This window comes from Otolemur garnettii, unplaced genomic scaffold (genome assembly GCF_000181295.1).
Source record: "Otolemur garnettii isolate 467f Iridium unplaced genomic scaffold, OtoGar3 scaffold00009, whole genome shotgun sequence".
NCBI classification, from domain to species: Eukaryota; Metazoa; Chordata; class Mammalia; order Primates; family Galagidae; genus Otolemur; species Otolemur garnettii.
In genome coordinates, this window is record NW_003852404.1 from 38,072,503 (window position 1) to 38,094,897 (window position 22,395).

Here is a 22,395-nt window from a genome sequence, read left to right on the forward strand (position 1 = left end):
GAGACACTAACAGTGGTTCTATCTAGGGTCAACTGAAAGGGGAGGAGTATATTTGTGGAATATAGTCATTAAATTCTACAAGTATTAGGTTGTTTTTTGTCCATAAGTTCTAAAAAGAAACCCAGCAATCTGCAAGACTCCCTGGTTACAGCAAGTCATTAGATAGCTTTGAGTCATAGTGCTCAAATGAAGTATAGAAAGGTGAAATGTTTTTAGTTTTATTCAAAGTCTCTGTTATGTAGCCCCATTTCTGCAAGACCCTTGTGTTCTTCACATTGTCATGGAAAGCAGACATCTAAAAATATACCAGAACGAAATTGGCATTTATGGGGAAGTTAATCAGATCCTAGCTAGACAGCTGGAGTCAGGATGTTTCCTTTTCTCTAAATGAAATTAATTTTGTAAGTACTTTGAAGTTTTTGGAGATACGTTAGCAACATACTGTATGAGAAAGCAGTGTTCCCTCAGGAGTGGTCATGACTTTAGGGACTGCAGGGCCCTTCATCCTACCCTAGCTCTAAAGGTTGAGAAGGTCAAGACTTCCAAAGACCTTTGGTCATTTTGATTTGTGGCAACTGAGGTGAAGAGAGAAAGAGGGTGGATTCAGATCTGCCTGATTGTCCCTTGGAATGCTTGGTCAAGGCCATGTGTTATCAGAATGACAGTGTTATTGTTTTTATATCAGTATTTTAATGGGAAAGTACATAAGTAATGATGATTGATAAGGTGATGAAAAGGAGGAAATGCTAAACTGGAGAAAAATGTCTCTGAGATACTGCTGTTTTTCCTTTTGTCTTTTATATTGTTTGGCAAACCACTGCTAATTTGTGTGTATGGGGGGGATGGAAATAACAGATAATGAATCTGGCAGATAGCCCAAATTTTCATACGCTTTTTCTCTTGATTTTCTCAGAACTTCCCCATTATACAGTTTTATCTTTATCACTGAAAGTTTTACAGTTTTATATAGCAAGGGGTCCTTCAAAGGGAAACCTGTTAGTTTGATCAGCTTGTCCCATTAACCTCCTATGAGAGAATGTTTGGTTTATAATGTTCCACTGCTAAGATAAGGAGTTGTCTAGTTTCTGAGGTGAAGGTTAGAAGAAATTGGTGCCTTGATTCTGTAACGTAGCGTGGCTTGAGGTCGAACATAGTCACCTTCCAGTCTCTCTGTGGAAATTACACAAGGGCAGTGGGGACAGTCCGTGAATAAACATTGAAATGCAATTTGCAAAATCCTCCCTAACTAGGTTCTTCTATTTTGTGCTAGAAATGTAGCATCCCGTATAGAATATTATATTAAAATAAAATACACTGTCCTTTAATAGTTGTCTCCCTGTTTATTGTGTTTCTTTTTTTTTTTTTTTTTGTAGAGACAGAGTCTCACTTTGTGGCCCTTGGTAGAGTGCCGTGGCGCCACACAGCTCACAGCAACCTCCAACTCCTAGGCTTAAGCAATTCTCTTCCCTCAGCCTCCCGAGTAGCTGGGACCATAGGCGCCCGCCACAATGCCTGGCTATTTTTTGGTTGCAATTCGGCTGCGGCTGGGTTTGAACCTGCCAACCTTGGTATATGGGGCCGGCGCCCTACTCACTGAGCCACAGACGCTGCCCCTATTGTATTTCTTTTTATTTATCCATTAAGTTTTTCTTTATCTTCAGTTTTTTTTTCTTTCTTGATTCCTTTTTTCTTCACCATTCTTTTTTACCCCCTCTCCTTTCATTTGCTCCCAGTTACATTTTTATTTATTTATTTATTTTTACTTATTCTCAGGCTTACATAGCTAGAGCATAGGCTGTGGAGCCATTTGGGGACCTCTCTTCCAGTTTTGGCACTAACCAAGCTATGTAGCCTTGAACAACCATTTTAGTTAGGCCAGACTTTAGTTTCCTCATCTATAACCTTCATCTGCAGATTGAAATACCTACTAGCAAGTATTCTTTGCAGAGTGGAGATAGTATGTAGTTAAGTCCTTAGCCCATCTAAAGTGTCAGGTAAGTGTTAATTGTTGCTGTTGTTATCATTATTACAATCTTTGTCTTTTTCCTTAAGACATCTGTTTCTAAATCATAATCCTAACTTATCTTGGTTGATTATTTTAACTTTCTTGTTTTTACCGTCTTTTACCAGTTATTGGAGATATACTACTAAGTGAAAGAGTTGAGGCAGCTGAATAAGCAGTGCTAATTCTTGGGCTGTATTTCTAACCACTTTTGGCCCAGAAAAGGCCCCCCTTCCCACACCCTTTCTTCCTCTCATACAAGTATTACTTGGTCTTGTCATTGAGAATCTTTCTTTTTCAGAGTTCATATTATCCTTTCCTATGTTTTCATATCTTTTAATTTTTTGAAAAATGAAATGGTTCTGTCATATCCCCAGAAAGTCCCTGACATTCTGAGATTCTATGAAAAGAACATTTAGTCAGAACATATGAGCCAGCTTTAGCCCTCACTGTGTTAGCCATATGAGCCTTTATTGAGTACCTACTATGAGCAATAGTTAAGTCCTGGGTAGTGTAAGACAGTGGTTCTTAAACTTTATATGCCCAGAGAGCTTGTTAAGTTACAGAATCCCTGTATTGGGGTTTAGTAGCTCTGAGAATGTGAAAGTCTAGGAGTCCCAGATGATTCTGATGAAGGTCAGCTGATTCTCACTCTCAAGGTTATGGTGTAGGAATGGTAATAACTAATTAGGACATGAAGCAGAATGAAATGATATCACAGAAGTGCAAACAGAAGAGTTTTAGAAACTCAAAGAGAAACTAAGAAATAAGGCAGCCTATTCAGAGAAAATGCCACATGAGATATGAGTAGGATTTCAACATGAGGAACAAAGAAAGGGAGAAGAACATTCCAGCCCTAGAAACCATGTGAGCAAAAGGTAAGAAGGCCCAGTGGTCTGTGGGAGGATAGTTAGTACTGTGTTCCAGTGAAGGTCTGGGTATGTCCAGAGTTTCAGGGGGAGAGAAGGAGAGAGATGAACACGATGGTAGAAGTTTTGAACTTTGGGGTGTAGGTAATGTTAAGTGCTGTTTCTTGGGGGGTGGGGGGGAGGCTAGAGAATTGCCATGCTCAAAATGGTTTTTAAGGTGAAGACTGAGTTAGAGAGGTTAGTTAAATGTAGTAAATTATCTTATAGTATCATCTGTAGAGACGCCTGGACTTGCACAGATAAGGAAGACAGAAAAAGAAATAACAGGGTAGAGTGGCTGATTGGATCTGGAGGATGAGCAGAGAGGTGAGAATGGTTCCCAAGTGTTGAGTCTGGGTGATGAGAAGGTGATGACCATCACCGGAAGCATGATAAAGAAGAGCAGTTCCAGAGGAGAGGACACATGCTAAGTTGAAGGGTAGTTGGGCCTTCCAGGTAGAACTATTTGGTAGGGTTGAAATTTTGAAAATGTTGCTTCAAGGTTCATCATAGAGAAATTATTGATGCCACATAAGTGACTACATCAGCCCCAAAAGAAAATGTAATATTCTACCTCACCTACCAATCATTTCTTTTCCCTTTCTATGTCCCTTTTCCAGAGCCTGAGAGTTAAATTTTGTTGGGACCTACCATATGCCCCATTCCTGCACAGGGCCACCCGATCTTACTGGCAAGAGTGAATGTTCCTAGTTCTGAGAACAGCCCCTGAGGAGGCAGTTCTTCCCATTACTTGAACAATGCATAGTGACTGAACCATTATCCAGGCACTGACTGACCTGCTGAGGGAAAGGAAATCCTGCCCCTCTCCTCCAATGACCTGGCTAGTCCCTCAGCCATTGTGTCTGAAGCAAGCAGACAGATTACGTAAACTTGCACTCTTGGGGCAGGATTTGCCACTTCTTGGCACAGGGGCATGCAGTAAGGACAGGATGGCCTCCCTCAAAGCCTATTTCCTTCCTCACTGGTTATCTGAGAAAAACCTGGAATAGGGCCACAGTTGATTGGTTTGCCTAAAAAAAGTAAAGAAATCTGTCCATCGGTCTTCCTAGTCCCCTCATTGCCCTTCTTGGAAGCTAAACTCAGTGACCTCAGAAGCATTAATATTTTTCAAAGTTTCTATACTAAATATATATTATCTATAATCAGAAAAAAGTTGTATACAAAATAAACGGGCTGCTTATGTATGTTACTCTGAGAGACGTCCTTCTCGGCATGCCCCCTACCCCTGTTGCCATAAAGGAATTATCTATTCCAGACCCCTTGAGGATCTGTTGCAGTTTTTAGTGAACTTTTCTTTCTGAAAAACTGGTTTTCTGAGGCTTCAAAAGTGACTGGTATCAATGAATTCAGGCAAGAACAGAAAAAGAATATCACTTTTTTTAAGAGAAGATAAAAATAAAAACCCAGCCAAGCCGCTAATAGTAAAGGACAGTAATGTATTCTTGAGGCATTACTTGAGTTGTTTAAAGAGTGGCTATATTGAAGCAGGTTTTTATGTGCCTTTAATTATTACAAGGAAGAACATAGGGAACTTTCCTTTGAAATGGCAATTTTTTACTCAGAATGCTCCACTGGTTTGCAGTCATAATCCCTACCAAGAGCAGAATTTAGAAACTGACAAAAGTTGAACCCTAACACTTCTCCCTCTGAGCTGGGAAAATACACGTTGCTTATTTTAAAAAAATGATTGTGAGCGTGTCAGTCTTTCCTTACCAGGTTATAATATTGCTTGAGAAAAAAATTCAGGTATCTGTAGTACTATCTAGAAAATTTTTCTAGGCTTCTGCAAAGTCAAAACTCACATCATATGCAGACTGAGTTGGTGGTGCTTATTTATCTTTATAGTGTCTAGACATTGGTCTCTTGATTTCCTTTTCTGAAGGTCTTGGGTCATCTTCAGGGCTAATAAGGCAGCCACCCACTTAGAGGCTTTAATGTGCATTGCTGTGATGCCTTTGCATAGGTCCTTTTTCATGCAATTCTGTTGCTTTTCTCTCCAGTCATCTCAGAGGCCATCAGGTACCTCCTGCTCTACACATACGGATAGCCTGGGTAAGCGCATTCTTTGTGCTTGGCATTTGTGCCCTTTGCTTATAGAGTCCTGCCTTAGGATAGAGTGATTGGACGCTAACTGCAGCTTCAGTGTTCTCGGAGAACAGTGTGCTGCTGATGACATGAGCTTCTCTGTGATTTTGCTTTCTCCCCTCACTTACCCTCAGCACATTCACCAGTCTTCCCTGGCCTGCCCATTTGTGTGGAACTTGGCCTCTCACATTTATTATCTCTTATTACTATAACAGTGTCTTCAGGGAGGCAGGGAGAGTTGGGAGGAGAGGCAAATCACTATTGGCTGTGGTGATCATGGAGGGTTTCGGAAGAGGTGAGCCTTTTTCATTGTGTCTTATTCCACATGATGAGAGATGAGAATTCATTCTATCCAGGCAAAGCCCTGAGCAGGAGAAAGGGGAAGGCCCTGTGGATGTTCAGGGCATCCCGAGTGTTCTGGCTGAAGTGGCAGATTTCAGATTTCTCCCTTGAGGCACAAGGAGATAGCATTAGAAAACCTGTCTGTCACCATAGGCAGTGGAAAGGATCAGATTTATAACGCTTCCTCTTGTACGGAGGCAGCTTCCCAGCATGTTGCAGTGGAAAGAGAATGGGACAAAAAGTCAGACCCCCGTTCACATCTCAGTTCTGTCACACATTAACAGAATGACCTGGAGCAACTTTCCTTACGTCTCAGAGTTTTAGTTTATTTACCTCTGAAATTGTGGTAATGCCCATATTACAGAGGTGTTATAAAATGAAATAATATTGTATAAAAGATTAATTTTTTCCCTTCTGTTATGTTACCTCACTGCCCAAAAGCCTTCTGTGGTGACGCACACTCCCTAGCACTGTCTTCATGGTTCTTCACAGTGTGACTGGATTGTGCCCTTCAAGCCTCACCCTGCTTCAACTATCTGAAGGCCAGCCACATTGCACGGCTTTGTTCCTTGAATGTTGGTTGTCAGCCCTCCTGCCTGCCCCTCCACCACTACCCTTTTGGAACATCATTTTGTCTTCTTTCTATCCCAGTCTTCCTCATTCTCCTGCCCCCGCCTGCTCAGTTCTCATCTCTTTCTGAAGCCTCACCCCAAGCCCACGTCAGAGTAACCTGCTTCTCATCCAAACTCCTGTGGTACTTGGTATCTGAATACAATCCCTCCTCTGCGTTGTGCTCTTTGTTACCTTTTAAGGCAGTGGTTCTCAACTTTCCTAATGCGGCGTCTGTTAATACAGTTTCTGTGGGTCACAACTCACAGGTTGAGAACCGCTGCTTTAAGGTAGTCCTTAACTCTTGCCTTAGAGTCCAAACCTTAACACCTGCATAGATGCCTAGCACAACAATAAGCAATTTCAGGTGCTTCACCAATATTTGCTGGTTCATTATTGTGATGATTTGTTGAGGAATGAAGAAAGCCTATGTCCTAGTAGAGCCTGTACCTAATAGAGCCAAAGCATGCCTATGTTGGATTATAAGGTAATACAGAGAACACTGAAACTCCTCAGGGAGAACTCTTTAGATAGGTCCAGAGCAGGCGTCTTCAAACTACGGCCTGTGAGCCACATGCGGCCCGCCTAGGACATTTATCTGGCCCGCTGGGTGTTTTTGCCACCGCTGCCTGTCCTGCTTAGCAGCTGATTCATCCCAGGGCCCGCAGTCCGGCCCTCCAAGAATCTGAAGGACAGTGAACTGGCCCCTTGTTTAAAAAGTTTGAGGGCCCCTGGTCCAGAGTCTAAACAGTAAAGAGAGTTGTCCCTTAAGTTCTTGAGATTCCTCCTGAAACCCTTGTAAGGTAAAGTACTTGGTGATCCAGGCTCTTTATGTCTGTCAAATACACGTGAGAAATGGAAAGCTCTAGTTTATCTGAAAATGTTTTAGTTTATGGTATGAGATCTTAGACAAAGGTATAAGGTACTAATACAAATATAAATATTCAAATATGTGTATTCTCTGGGCCAATCTATCCAGTGAGTGGAAACAATCCTTGTGTAACAGAACTCTTCAGAGCAGATTTTATAAGTTGCTTTGAGGCTTGTGTTATTTTAATCAGATTCAAGATTCACACCAGACGTAAGAGTTTTCAAATGAGTTGTCCAGTTTTTCCTGCAGCAAGTTATGTAAAAGTGGAATTGGCTTTATAGAGTCATTTGGCAGTGGTTTTCAATAGGGGGAGGGGTGATTGGCGCTCAGGAACATTTGCTATGTTTGGAAATATCTTTGGCATAGTTTGAGGGATGCTCCATAACAGCTATCATGCCTAAACACCTCCGTCTTCTCTTTTCCCCCAACAAAGAATTATTGGGTCCAAATTGTCAATAGTCCTAAAGTTGAGAAATTATTTTAACTGGGTGTGTGGGTTTAGGGTGAGGGGGGAATGTATGAAAGTTAAAAAGAAAGTAATTCATAGAATCTTAGAAAAAGAGATAAATGTTGAAAGACCATCTGGTAGATAAGGCACTTAAAAGTGAAAAAATGAGGAAGAAGTTTAATTTCTAAAGGGAAAGAAACTCACACAGGTTGTTTGTTTATTTATGTCCTCTTATTTCCACAAAATAATTTTAAATGATTAAAGTAGGGTGGCAAGACTTAGAATCCAGAAATCATTGGACGTTAGAACCAGACTTGATTTTAGGGATCACTGTGTCCAATTCTGTTATTTCACAAACGTTAAATGATTTGTCCAGGGCCTCATAGCTGACTAGAAAAGGAATGAACTAGCCCTGATCTTCTGTTTGCCTGCCCTTAATCATCTCTCCTGCCTGAGTCTATCTCTGTGAAGCCTTGTTAATCTACTGTTACCTTCCTTAATGTCCAGTTTATTGATAAGAGCATACAGTTTCCCTCTTGATTAAATGTTGTCAGATAGTCTTGTTTCTTGTTTCGTTTCCTTTTTTGGGTTAATAAGCATTGCAGGGAATCATGGATCTCTGTAGTTCCTGCCCTAGTGTTGGCTAAAGATAGGCAGGTCAGTATGTCATGATCAGTGGATTGATTGATCAATTGTGTCCATGTGATACTTTGAAAGAAAATATACTGCATGCTGGGATACTGTGCATGTCACTGAGACACATGAGTTTTATTGAATAAAGATTGTTTCTACTCACTGGACAGATTGGCCCAGGCCATATGCATAATCGAACATTTATATCTGTATTAGTACATACCTCTGTCTCTTTCAAAGATACCACAGTGTAAACTAGAGATGTCAGATAAACTAGAGCTTTCCATTTCTCATGTGCCTTTGGAAGAAATAGTCTAGACCAGGGGTGTCAACCTGCAGCCTGTAAGTCTGGAAGCTGATGTTGTGGGGACTTTTTGTGCTTATCTGTGGTGTCAGATAGCATGAAAAGTATACAATGGCTTTTTTTTTTTTTTTTTGCTATTTGGCTTTCATATAGAGCTTATGTATTTAATGTGCGGCCCCAGACAACTCTTATTTTTCCAATGTGTAGCAGAAAGAAAAAAAGGTTGGACAACTCTGGACTCTAGAGAGTCAACCACCTTTGCTTTGATGGGGGAAAAATGTTTTTAGTAGGAATTCCAAGAATTTATGAGATAACTCTCTCTACCATTTAGACCAGTGGTTCTCAACCTTCCTAATGCTGCAGCCCTTTGTTCCCCCACAGGTTGAGAACCGCTGATTTAGACCTTCTTAAAGAGTCCTCTCTAAGGAGTTTCAATTTCCTCCTTATTAGCTTATAACCATCACAGGCATGAGTGTCCAACTAGTAAACCCACCTCCAACTATGTAGAGGCCTCAAGAAGGGCCAAGAATGAGGAAGTTTTGTAGGTCTCTAAGATGTATATTTTTGTACACTATTAGTAATCCAAACATAACTAGCCTTTAAAAAGTGAAACAAAACAGATGCCCCCACCAAAAAAAAAAAAAAAAAAAAGAAAAGAAAGGAAAAAGAGAAAGCAAGAAGAGGACTGTCTCAGGTAGAGATAGGTAAAATACCTGAGAATTTTACCTGAAGTTAAAATACCTGATATCTCAGGTATCACATCCTGTTATGGTCCTGATCAATAAAATGGTCCTATTATGATATTTTTGAAGTTATTTTTACCTAAAGTTAAAATACCTGAAAATCTTAAGGAAACAAATGTTGAGAGACCATGTAGTAGATGTGGCACCTTTCTCAGGTAAAATAACTTCAAAAATATCATAATAGGACAGTTAGCTATGGGGGGAACTCACTAAAATAAACTAGTTTTAGTTTTAGGCTTTCAAAAATCATCTTAAATCAGGTAAATTTTCTTTCTTTCTTTCTTTTTTTTTTTTTTTTTTTTTTGAGACAGAGTCTCACTTTGTCACCCCCTCTGTAGAATGCCATGGCGTCATATCTTACAGCAACCTCAGACTCTTGGACTCAAGCAATTCTTTTGCCTCAGTCTCCCAAGTAACTGGGACTACAGGCGCCTGCCACAACACCCAGCTATTTTTAGAGACAGGGGTCTTTCTCTACCTCAGGCTGGTCTCGAACTCATGAACTTAGGTGATCCACCCACCTCTGCCTCCCAGAGTGCTGGGATTACAGGCGTGAGCTACCACACTCAGCCTAAATTTTATTTCTTTTGACCAATAATTTTGATAGTGAAATTTTAAAACGAGGCCACAAGTAAAGAGGATTAACCCTGGGATGACTGACTGCAATGCCAAAAGTTAGCGCAGACTATATTTTTATGGCAGCATTCTGTAAAACCTTGTGTCCTGATGGAATGGTAACAGATTTGTAAGTGCTGCAGTGTGAGTGGTGTTAATTCGTTATTAAATTACAGAGTACTTGTGGTGTTGTTCATTTAACTAGCTGGACTCCCCAAGGATTCCTTACTCTCCATTTTGCATTAGGAGGATGCCTTCTGTGATGTATTTGACTGCATAAAAGCTTTACCCTTCTTGAAGAAGCTTGAAGAGTAGAAAGGGTCCATCATTTGGAACGGAAAGGGCTTGGAGTTTAATATAAATGAAAACGAATTTAAAGGATGTTTAAGGTGTGGGAACTTTAGTAAACTACTTTTCTTCTTGCACTTTCTTGAATTTGCTTCACTGTGCCCTAAGGTGAATGGAGTGCTTGTTTTGGTTCATCTAACTGCCCTTTTTATTGTGTATTCTGGACCATTCTCCCCAAATGCTGCAGAGTTAAGTTGAGGGCCTGAGGGCTGAGGGAGAAACAGAGCTTGTAGGTGTCAGAGAGTCTGCCAAAGCTCAGTCAAAAATTCGAGCGTCTGTGATTTGCTACAGTTATAAAACTGGGAATCTTCCCACCCAATAAAATGGTAGTTTTTATTGAGCTTTCCTTTTAAATAGAAAATCCTAGACAGTAAACCTTCTGTTTGTCATGCCAACCGCTAGAGGGTGGGATAGTCACACTCCTGGGACAGGTGTAATTCTTTCTGAGACTGGGGCTACAGTCAAAACATATTTGCCTGTGCTCCTCAATTTATGATAGGATTAAATCCAGATAAACCTATTGTGAGTAAAAAATATATTTAATACACCTAACCTACTGAAAATCAGCTTTGCCTAGCCTACCTTAATGTGCTCAGAGCACGAAACCTTATCCTAGAGTTGGGAAAAAAATTCATCTGATGACACAGTACACTTGGAGGTGTGTCCAACCTTTTTTTGTTTCTGTCACACATTGGAAGAATAAGAGTTGTCTTGGGGCCACACATTAAGTATGTAAGTACTAATGAAAGCTGATGAGCAAAAAAGAAGGTATGTGAATATTTGTCGCATTTGATGCCACAGATAAACAAAACAATCCTCACTTAAGCTGCATGCAGCCCACAGGGCACAGGCTAGACACCCCTGCTACAGTGTCAAGTTGTTCACCCTCCTGATGTGGCTAACTGAAGCTGTGGCTTGCTGCCTCTGCCCAGCATCGTGACAAAGTATTGTCCAGAATATTGCTACTCTAGGAAAAAGATCAAAATGTAAAATATAGTTTGTATTGAATATATATCACAGGAACCACCTGTATGGGGATTTCTAAAGTAGTGAAAATCCAGTGTTTTAGGGTACATACTAATCAGCTTGCTAAAATGTGGCTTCTCTTGCCCCTAGAGATTCTCATACAAGTGTCTTGGATTTTACTTTGAGAAATGTTGATCTATAGGAGTGTTTGGGGCATCTATTTCTGTCTGATTAGCTTTTCTTTTGGGATTGCAAAGCAAAATGATTATTTGGCGGAGGGAAGAAAACTTTTCTAAAAGAGAGGCAATCCTTGAAAGTCTGGTAAATTTCCAGTTAGAATATTAGGAAGCCTATTTTACTTAAGAGCTGGAGCAGATGATGAAATGAGAATTTGTACATTATAGTCATGGAGCACAGGACCTGTGGTGTAAACTTTATTGTAGAGATTGGCTGTGGCTCATGTAAGATAAGAAATTGAATCTTTACAAAATGGATGGGTTGATGAATTACCTGAAGCTCCCAAACTCTATTAGTTCCTAGTTAAAAGTGTGCCAAGAATGGATTTTCCTTGTCCCTCCAGCACTTGGCAGCTAGGAAGAAGCTGGAGTGGTAGGAATCCCTTGGGTAGTTATTTTTGCCTCTTTATCTCTTTCACCCAGTGCTACACAAACATGTTTTCTGTTTGTGTCATTATGTGACAAAGTTGAGAAGACTCTGTCTTTGAATTCTAATTACTGTTCATAATTTTATGATGAGTTGATCAGTGTCTTCCAAAAGTGTTACATGTACCCATTCTTGATTATTAACTAGAGAAAGATCTCATGCAGCAGAAGAAGGAACAGCATTCTTATTGTCTACTTTGAAAGAGCTAAATGAGGTGTGTTGTTCCTTCTAGAGTTCTAGCCCAAGGTGATTTAAAAATAGTTTTCAGAAATATTTAGATCATTATGTCTTTTGTAATACAGTTGGGTCATAGCCGATTTCCAAGATAAATGTGTTTAAACAGAAGCTCTCTCATTCATCAGGAGCCTCAACTTTCATCCAAATTTATTTAATGGCCATGCAAGCCCCACAGTGTTGGTGTTGTAGTTCATCACCATGGAAGTGTTTCTGTCAACAAATCCTCACTCTACTATCATGAAATTGATTTTGCAGGGAGAAGGAGGATAATTGTGAAAGATTCCTTTTATTCTTAAAGATCTTCATAGTTTGCCTGGATTTCTAAATTAATTGTGTTTAAACTCAGTAACAGATTTAAAAGCAATACAAATGAATACCAAATTAACAGTTATGAGGTTAAAAATATGAAAATGGTGAAAGCTACTTTGTCTGAAATCATCTTTTTGGAATGTGACTTGGGGCCAGACTTGCACTTTAAAATGTTCTTCTGAAAACTGTTATGTTTTGCTTAGAAGTATAGATTATACCTAGGGAGTCCGGGTCCCATAAGCCAGGCACCAAAATTTGTAGACACTTTGGCTGAGTTTTTCTCACCTGCCTTGTAAATGGCATAATAATAATTATCAAAGAAATTCACAGTGTATTACTTTCCTCGACTAACATACTATGTGATGTTTTTAAAATATGCCTTGTCTATAACTTGTGTTCATAACTATCTTAGGCTTTTATTTGCTTGATGAGAGATTAAAAGAACACAAATTGTAAGCTTTTGAATGTAGCCCCCTTTTAAGAAGGGTAGTTAGCACCTACATTAAGTAATCTAAACTATTTTGAGAATCATATGGGAAAAAAAGGAGTAAGAATGACATTTTGCTTGAAGCAGCGTGTTTAAGAACTTGTGTCACAGAGGCTGGTTCCAGACATAATTGTAGACATATTTTTTGTGGGGGTTTCAGTCTATGGTAGAAATACAGTCAACTCTTGGTTATTCTAGTAACTTGTATTTCCAAATGTGCTTTCTCTGGCTTCCTAGCTACCACATTTCACAGTGTTTTACTTTTACTATCAGCTTGCATGTGCTTACAAAAACCTAATTATTTAATATCATTTCATTATTATCCATAAACATTAAGTTTCTAATACTACGTATATGCTAAGCAATGTGCTTGGGCACCAGGGACATTGACATATGTCCAAACATGTAGTTAAATTTGCTCCTGAGAGATCTTATAGTTCATTTTGAAATCAAAGGAATGTAAAATTTTTACTTATTCGAATCACTTTCTCTGCCTCTAATATGTGATCAGATGTTGACTATAAATGGGAAGTAGGTCCTATTTGCTTTGAAGGAAGAATTAAATAGACGTTATAAACAAGAAATAAAATTCTGTTGGACATGCAGAAATATAATACAAAATGACCAAAAGAAAATTCAGCAAGCAATGGTAAAAATGACAAATTATTTACTGCTTTATAGTGTTAAAGTATTTCACCAAAACAAGTTGCAATCAAATTAAAGTGAGTTATGGAAAATGAAATACATAAAGATGTATTTATACAGGTGCAGACTAAATATTTTCCATACTGGTATGTAAATGAAAAGATATACAGTAAGTGCACACTTGATATGACTATGCAGGCAACAGTTAGTTTCAGATACTCTTGTATAGTTCATGCACAAACCTTCCCAAAGTACAAGTTCAGTCAGTCTTTTGAGGGGTGTGGAGGGATGATTAAAAAAGGATTGAGTTCCTTGCAAGAATATCAGTACGGACTGGATGAGGGTGAGCGTGGTCAGTTATATATATTACTTACTGTAATTTGTGATTGTCGAGGAAGAGGCGTGGCTGTTGGTGTGATAGTAATACTGCTGGTGACTTTATTGGTTGTTTTGTTCAGTGACCCATTAGTTAAACCTTGAGTTCGGTTATCCTGCAGTGGGGTTGAGGGGCTGGCAGGTCTCATGGGGCTGGCCACAGCTTGCATGTAAGGACTTCCTAAGTGAATGTGGATTTTATTATCCTCAGTAGTTATCACACTTGAACTATTACTGTTCGAACGTTGAAACTGCCATGATGACTGCCGGTCTGGTGAGACTCTGAAAATTGTGTGCTTGGCACTGATTTCTATTGGCTCTGGGGATCGTCCCTGCTCAGGAGAACTGGCTGAGCCAGTCACAGCCAAAACCTGGATAGGCGACATTGTCCTTTCTGGAGTTAAAGAACCACAAGACTCTGGGGTCTGTGCTCGGGCAAAGGTTGCCATAGTAATTGGGGACATGCCTTGTTCTAAATTCATTAGGCCTTCTGTAGAAGTTTTGGATTTCACTGGTGTTATGGAGGCATTTTGGAGGATAGTTATCCTTTGCTTTGGGGTGCCACAGTTTGGTATCACTGCAGTGCTTGTGTAAGAATGAGGACTCTCTGTGGTTGGACTTGTGATTTCAAGAGTGGCTGTGTTTTGGATATGGTCTGGAGTAACCTTTATATGAAGTGGCTGCCCAGGCGTATGGCTTAGGACTAGATCTCCAGGTTGCACAAAGTTGCCATTGGGTTTAGTTTGTATTTTTCCATTCTGAAGATGGCCCTCCTTGGATTTCATCCAAGGAATCCATAGCTTCCTGTTAACAGGACAGGTGGTAGATGAGTTGCATTTGAAGGACAGCACAGATTCCTCATCATTAGGGTCCTCATCCTGGTCATCAGTCTCTTCATATAACTGACCATTGATGACTGCTCGTTCCAAAGGAATGAGGCTCTTATAATCAGGTGGTTCATTATCTACTGCTTCTGTCTGAACTTCTTTAGAAAATACTTGAGGGTCAGAGATTCTTCTTCCATTGAGATTAGGCCGGAGGCTCTTACTAAAATGCCGGTACCTTTCTAACTCTTTGGTGAGGTTTTCAATCTCTCTTCCCAAATCTCTGTTCCTGTTTTCTTGTTGATTTAGTTTCTTTTGCAGAACTGAGTGATCTCCCTGGAGGTGACATATTAGGTCTTCGGTTGCCATGTATTCATGAATTTTCTCCTTTAAGGCATCCACTTCTCTTGAGAGGTGCCCTGACTTAGCTTCTTCTTCTTGAAGCCTTTTGAAAAGCCACTGTTCATGGCTGGACTCTGTCTTTTCTGCTAACTTGTACTTAGCAAGTTCTACTTTAACTTGTTCTAACTCTTCAGATAAAAACTGCGCTTTCTCTCGTTCATTAGCATACCTTCGTTCTAGAGTCTCATACTCATCTTCCGTTTTCATGAGGTCATCCTCGATGGCTTTCATCTCCTTTAGCTTCAGTTTCAGTCTTTCCACTTCTTGAGAAAGCTCTTTAATCTTATTGTTTTCTTGGTGTAATGTTGTGGACTTACCAGAATCTTGGTTTAATTTGTTTTTTAGGGAATCCTTCTCAATTGCTTCTAATGATTGAAGCCTATTTTTTAACATATTAACTTTTGACAGGAGATCATTTCCTTTTTCTTCTTCTGCTTTCAATTTGTTTTTTAGATCATCTCTCTCCTTGGTAACACTGTACATCTTTTCTTCCACATCGGTTTTGGATTTGAGTGCCCTTTTCGTTTCCTCAATTAACTTCTCAGTAACCGTTGTTACTTTATTTTGCTCTAGTTGAAGCTGAGACGAAGCTGCTTGTAACTTCTCTTCAGTTTGCTTTAATTTTTCACTCATTGTTTTCCTCTCATCTACAAGCATCACAGTTAATGTTTTCAGTTTAGTTAAATCCTCTTTTAGGGTGAATTCTGTCTTTTCCAGCCGACTTTCAATGGCTTCAAGCTCTTTGATCCTTGCTTTTAAACTCTCCAGTTCTTGAGACAACTGCTTTGTGGTCATCCTTTCTTTTTCTAAATTGCATTTCAGAGAGTAGCATTCTTGTTTGCTTTTGTTGAAAGCATCTTCTAATTTTTCCAGAGCCATAATTCTTTTACTGAGTTTTTCAACCTCTAGTTTAAAGTCTTTACTCTGCGATGTTTCCTTTTCAAGCCTCTTATTGAGATCTCTGCACTGCTCCTCTAATTTTATAAGCTCTTCATCTTTCCCTTCCATATCTAGCACACGTTTCCTAAGCTCCTCTACTTCCGCCATGATGCCAGCATTTCCATATTCTCCCTTGTTGATTTTTTCTTTTATGTCTTGCAGCTCCTCTTCTGCTTTTCGTAAAGTCCTGTTTGTCTCTTCCAGCTCATCAACTTGCCGGCTGAGTGCTGCCAGCTTTTGTCGAAGTTGGCGATTTTGACTGTCCTCATTGGTGAGCTTCGCCATAATTGTGTCTTGGTCTCGGTGAAACTTTGTGGTCTGCGTTTGCAGTTCCTTTTCTAGTCTGGTTGCTTTCTGCTCTTCTTCCTGAACTCTGGCTTCAGCAAGGGTTAGTTTGGCATGTGTTTCTTTTGCATTTGTGGTCAGGTCTTGGATTTTCTGTCTTTGAAGGGCGAGCTGTGCCGTCAGTCTTTGTTGTTCGTCCACTACCATCAAAGCAAAAGACTTCAGCTTGGTCAGCTCCTCTTTCAGGGTGGTGACCCTTTTCTCCTTTTCTTCTTCTTTTTTCTCCTGGGACTTAGTTTCTTGATCGATCAGTTTCTTTAATCTGAAAAATACAAGAGCGCATTCTATTTTGTGACTGGTGCGTGATTTAACTCAGCAGCTGTAATTAAACATTTATGTAATTTACAAAGATTATACCAGTTCATACAGAATATGTAGAAGTGTTCTTGAATTTAACGAGGGAGGAGGATTTTGATAAACATATATTTTATTTGTCTGTAAATAAAAATTATTGATTAGTAACAGTTGCAGTTCACCTGGAGCCTTAGTAGAAATGTGTAAGGGCAAGAATATTTGGTATAAATTGCTTGTGCAACATATAATTAGTATGTAGTGTAGCCTGAACGCTGTAAAAATAAGCAACAGCTTGAGGTGCAATTAGACCTGGCTTCAAGACTGACTGGCCTTAACTCATATCAGCTACTTAACCTAGTCAGTTATTTCATGTCTCTGAGCCTTAGTTTCCTCTTACAAAAAATAGGATGATAATTATATTTACCTCAGGGGCTTCTTATGAAAATTAAATGAGGTAACTCGCCTATAATTCTCACAGACTGAACACATGGTAAGTATCTGATGTTACTTGTTGCTGTTGTTCTTTTGTTATTAATATGGTTATTACATTTATCAAATGGTTTGCTTGGGCTGGGCACAGTGGTTTACGCCTATAGTCCTAGCACTCTGAGAGGCTGAGGTGGGTGGATTGCTTGAACTCAGGAGTTTTAAGACCAGCCTGAACTAGAGTAAGACCCCAGTCTCTACTAAAAATAGAAAAAAACTAGCTGGATATCATGATGGACACCTGTAGTCCCACCTCCTTGGGAGCCTGAGGCTAGAGGATTGCTTGAACCCAAGTTTGAGGTTGCTGATGACACCACGACACTTTATCCAGGGTGACAGAGCAAGACTCTGTCTCAAAAAAAAAAAAAAAAAAGGTTTGCTTGAACCAAAATATGTGGTACATCAGTGTTTAATGTTCAGCTCTCTGAGTTTTAGTTTATTTTTTTAGTTCATTTCATTCACATTGCCTAGAAGTTAAACACTTCACTGGTACACCTTCCTGCAAATTAAAACTTGGTTTGCCCTAGCATGGCATTATTCTAGGAACCATTTTACATATATCTTATACTCATAGTAGATGACAGTTAAATGAGAGCAATTGAGAGGCATCTGAATGGGTTTGGCCTTTTCATAGCATGTGGGAAGAACATGGGGTTTGGTAGGAAAGCACACATTGATGAGAGTCTGATACTAGATGTGATAGAGGAGAAATTCTGTTACCAGAACATAAAATCCCCTCTTAAATGATGAGATTTAACATGCCATTTTACTCTTTTATGTTTTAAATTTGTCTTCATAATAGAGGGCATTTTACATGCTGTTTAAACTATCTCTTCTACTTTAGTAGTGAGGTCGCAGTTTTAAAGATGTGGAACTCTTAATTACACTGGGAATAGGCTGATTATAGAGGCTATAATTTTAGCCTTGCAGTATTGTTATATAGAAGCTAAAATAGAATGGAATCCCTGGGGACTTGTCATAAATTAAAAGTTATAAATATTTGCTTTTATAATACTTTAATAAATCTCTTCTTTTAGAAATTAATTATTCAATGCATGTCTTTATTTTTATCACAGAACTTTCTTAATTTTTTTTTTTTTTTTTTTTTTTTTTTAAGACAGAGCCTCAAGCTGTCCCCCTGGGTAGAGTGCCATGGCTTCACTGCTCACAGCAACCTCCAACTCCTGGGCTCAAGCGAGTCTCCTGCCTCTGCCTCCCAAGTAGCTGGGACCACAGGCGCCCACCACAACGCCTGGCTATATATTTTTGGTTGCAGCCGTTATTACTGTTTGGCGGCCCCGGGCTGGATTCGAACCTGCCACCTTAGGTGTATGTGGCTGGCGCCTTAGCCACTTGAGCCACAGGTGCCGAGCCACAGAACTTTCTTTTTGAAAGTTTTTTAAGGATTTGAGAGTACCTTTAAAAGGAAACTAATTTGGAACAGTTTTCTTGGGAACAGAAAGAATCCTCCTTTTTGAGATACTGGTCTGCTCTTTTCTGTAATTACACTTCAGAGGAGGAACATGTTTAAAATGATTATTCAGTGTAAGAATTCCCAAACTTTGTGAGAATCTACTTGCAGGTTTTTTTTTTTTTCCTGTTTTGAGGACTTAACAGGAGACTGACCCCAGAGCTGTGGCCTGTGAAATTCAGAAGGGCCTGGGCAGGATGCTGGGGTAGGGTTGATGATGATCTCATCCATGGCCTTGGCAAAAGGCTGTTGCTTCTGTCTGTGCCCTACTCCCTATTTGGAGATACCTTGGAGCCTCAGTAGATGAACATGGCAGCTTCTTCCTGAATGGTCACGGGACTTCTCAACCCGATGGCAGAGACCACGGGTAAACTTCTTTGGTAGTGAAATAATTACAGAAACTTTGGCAAAGTGCTTCTTCCTCCTGTCTTAGCATGAGAATTCAATTGAATGATTTTGACAATGTGTTGAGCATAATTGCAGTGAAATATTTTCCCTTCTCTATACCACAGTTTGTACAGTTTTATTAAAGAACAGTTTCACAAAAACTTGTAATAACTTTTCAACTTGTTAAGTAAAATGTGCCTTTTTATTTTTAGGAGATGGGGTGTGTTTTCTTAAGATGTAAGGGAGGGAAGATTATTTTACAGTATAATGAAAGAAGCATTAAAGTGGAGTAGTGATTAGTGAATGTTGGTAGTTCAATAACTTGCAATGGATTTTGAAAGTTTCCATTGCTTCAATTTTATTCAGTGTTTATAGTAGCAAACATGATGAATCTGTTACAGCATGATGCAGATGTGATGCATTTTTTTCATGGATATTGTGAATTGGATGACATCCCTCACTATTCCACTATTCCCCTTAGCTTCTACCATCTTAGAGGGCAGTCACATAAAATTGACTACAGGCAGTCCCAGAGTTACAAACATCTGACAGGGTTACAAACATAAACAATTTGCACTTATAAATGGGGGCTATTATAGTAAATCCCCAAGTTACAAACATCCAACTGACTACAACTGGCACTTAGGCTATTATAGGTAATACGTAAATGTACCTATTCCAACTTACATACAAATTCAATTTAAGAACACACGTACAAGAACCTATCTTGTTTGTAACTTGGGAACTGCCTGTATTGGAATACATTTGATCTAAGGATTTCCTTAACTATGTACTTGTTTCCCAATAACCTGCTATTGCCCTGGGCCACTCCCATGAGCAGAGTTTAGGACAGTCAACTGCATAGTCTGGTAAAGGCTGACAGACAGGGAGATGAGAGTTTATATTCACAAAAACTATACCCTCTCTATCTACTTAGAAGCTCAGGACCAGTGAGAACTGAGAGCAGGAGGCCCTGGTGGACCCTTTTCAGAACCAGTTGGGTGTATATAATGTGTATGAGACAGGAAAAGACTGGTTATGCTACTACTCTGTCTGCTAGTAATGAATGGGCCTACCCTCAGCCACTATTTCCTAGTTTATGTCCATGAATATTAGAAGGTTGAAGTTTGAGGCTAGTGGATGGTCTTGAAGAATATATACAGTATGGAAGGTGTAAAGTTGAGGCTCCTAAGCCTGCTTCTTTCTTAGAGTAGAATTGGGTTTTAGACAAAATAATAACTTAATTTTCTGTCTCTTATTTTTATTTTCACATTAACAGGTTTTAGGTAGTGATACTGAAGAACTCCATGTGCTAATAGAGGTTACCATGGACTCTGGGTTTACTAGCTAATGCTGATCAGTGATTTTGATAGCTTCTTACCAGAGTTCTCATTTTGAAAGTAGCATAGATCAAAAAAAAAAGAAAGAAAGAAAGTAACACAGATATTGAGATGCATAACTCTCCAGATCTGAAATTCATGCTGTTAGAGTTATATAGTCAAACTATGGTTCCTTTTTCCATTAATAATTCCAAATGTGCCTTTAGGCCATGCCAGGGTTTCTCCAACCTTAGCATTACTGACATTTTGGGCCAGATAAATTTTTGTTGTGGAGGTCATGTGCATTGTAAGATATCTAGCAGCATCTTCTAGTTGTGACAATTAAAATTGTCTCCAGACATTGGCAGAAGTCTCCTGGGGACACAATCACTTCCACTTGAGAACCACTGATCTATGCATGTATATGTGTGGGTGGTGTATATATGTCAGTCTATCATTAAAAATTAGAATCCACCATTCTGCCTTACTCAGCTTTAAGCAGGTGCAACAGAAAGTTGCTACCTTAATTACATGTACACCTGGTGACTGTATCATCCCTGCTAAAGATCTTTTCTTTACCAGTAGTTTTTACAGTTTAATGTGCATTTGAATCACATGAGAATTTTGTTAAACTACAAATTCCAATCCACTAGGTCTGGGGTAAGTCTCACAATTAGCATTATAACAAGTCACCAGATGATGCCAGGTCTGCTTGTTCTTGGACTGATTAAGGTTAACAAGGCTTTACTATTTACATGTCATTATGTTTCCTGGAAATGGAATTCTGGGTGAAGATTAACTCAGCCAATTGCTGGTTCTTTATTGATCATACCCCAGTCTGTAGTATACATAGCCTGTATACATTCCTGACCTACATGGCCACCCATTTTTTTTTAACAGAGGACATCACATAGGACAGTATGACTAAATTGACTAAACTATGTCCACATTTCTGGGAAAATATGACTTAAAATGCATGCCATAGGTGGTGCGTGGGTCACTGGCTACTTTTACACATAAAAAGAACAGTAAATAGTTTGAGTTCCAATTTGTGATTTTCCTCACACAGCCCCCAAACTAAAATATAGGAGATTATATGATAGCTACCATTCTTTATTTATTTAGTACCAGTGATGTGTTGGCGAGCAGTGAGCTAAAACCTGTACATCTATGGGTTCTAATTCATATAAGTTTACAGAGTTTGGGATTATTTATCTTCATTTTACAGCTGTGGAAACTGAGGCTCAGAAAGGTTAGGAAGGAACAAATGTGTGCTGTTTCTCCACATCACATTGCACAAGAGAACACAAATCATTGTACAGGGCTCGTCCACATACAAAAGTCTTTATCAGGGAAACTCTACATGGAGACACTATCAACTTAAAGAAAATTTCTTATTTATCTTTGAATTTGTGCTCTTTTCAGTTTGCATATCTTAAGCAGAGAGGCTTCAAATGTTTGTTCTTATATCTCCTAAAAATAATTTCTTAAAATTAAATACCCCCGACACATTTTAAAACTGGCATTTATATTTTTTAAGTTCAAATTTTAAATAGTTGAAAAGATAAGATAGCTGCCATGCAATCTAAAAGTCCTCATTAATAAAATCAGATGGCAAAACCTGTCATTCTTTCAGAAAAAGTCTGACTTCATTTTTCTAATCAAGTAAATCTGGCACCCATCTCATTTCTAAAAGAGATAAGGTACAGGTACTCCCAGATGTCCCCAGATAAAGAAATAAGGCTGTTCCATGCAGTCGTTGGTTGTGAAGCTGCTGCTGCTGCTCTGCTCTGCTGTCCTGGAACTCTCTCAGGAGTGAGGCTTTCTATAGTTGTTCCTTTGATAATCAGCTTTGGAAAAAATATATATATGAATTACGGATGTAGACACTGATTCCCTTAAAGCTCTCCATGTCTGTCCCCTGGAAAGTCTTGGTGTATGCATATTTCTGCCCCCATTTGAAGACTACTGTCTTAGAGTATTCGTATTTATGTTCAAGTACTGACACCACAGGATTATAGGAACTTTCACTGAATCTTGTCCAATAAAAACAGGTTGTGGAAGCTGGTTTTATGGACGTAAATGTGAGGTAATTAAATCCAAACTGGTTTAAAGCAATATCTTATTACAGCATTTCTTTAGTTTCTGTTATGGCTCAGAATTGTTATAACTTTCTGTGGTTTATCACTATTATTATGTGCAATACCAGTTCCTTGTTTTTTTCAAAAATATCACATCTGTCATCTTGAGTGTTCTTTGGTACTAACCATAATGCTGGCTCTTCATTACAAATTATATATTCAGAGGGTCTTTTCAG

The 22,395-nt window shown here is 39.2% G+C and overlaps 2 protein-coding genes across 3 annotated transcripts in view; one reads left to right on the top strand and one right to left on the bottom strand.

The window, feature by feature from the left end:
• CMSS1 (cms1 ribosomal small subunit homolog (yeast)) overlaps nucleotides 1–22,395 on the top strand; it is a 348,622-nt gene that overhangs the window by 15,486 nt on the left and 310,741 nt on the right. The gene's annotated exons all lie outside the window — the stretch shown is intronic.
• The window catches only part of FILIP1L (filamin A interacting protein 1 like), an 83,308-nt gene continuing 74,154 nt past the window's right edge, over nucleotides 13,242–22,395 (bottom strand). For both annotated transcript variants that reach the window (XM_023509734.1, XM_023509733.1), the window contains one exon: nucleotides 13,242–16,383. In XM_023509734.1, the coding sequence (XP_023365502.1) occupies nucleotides 13,590–16,383 (2,794 nt within the window). In that variant the 3' untranslated portion in view covers nucleotides 13,242–13,589. The remainder of the gene's footprint in view (nucleotides 16,384–22,395) is intronic.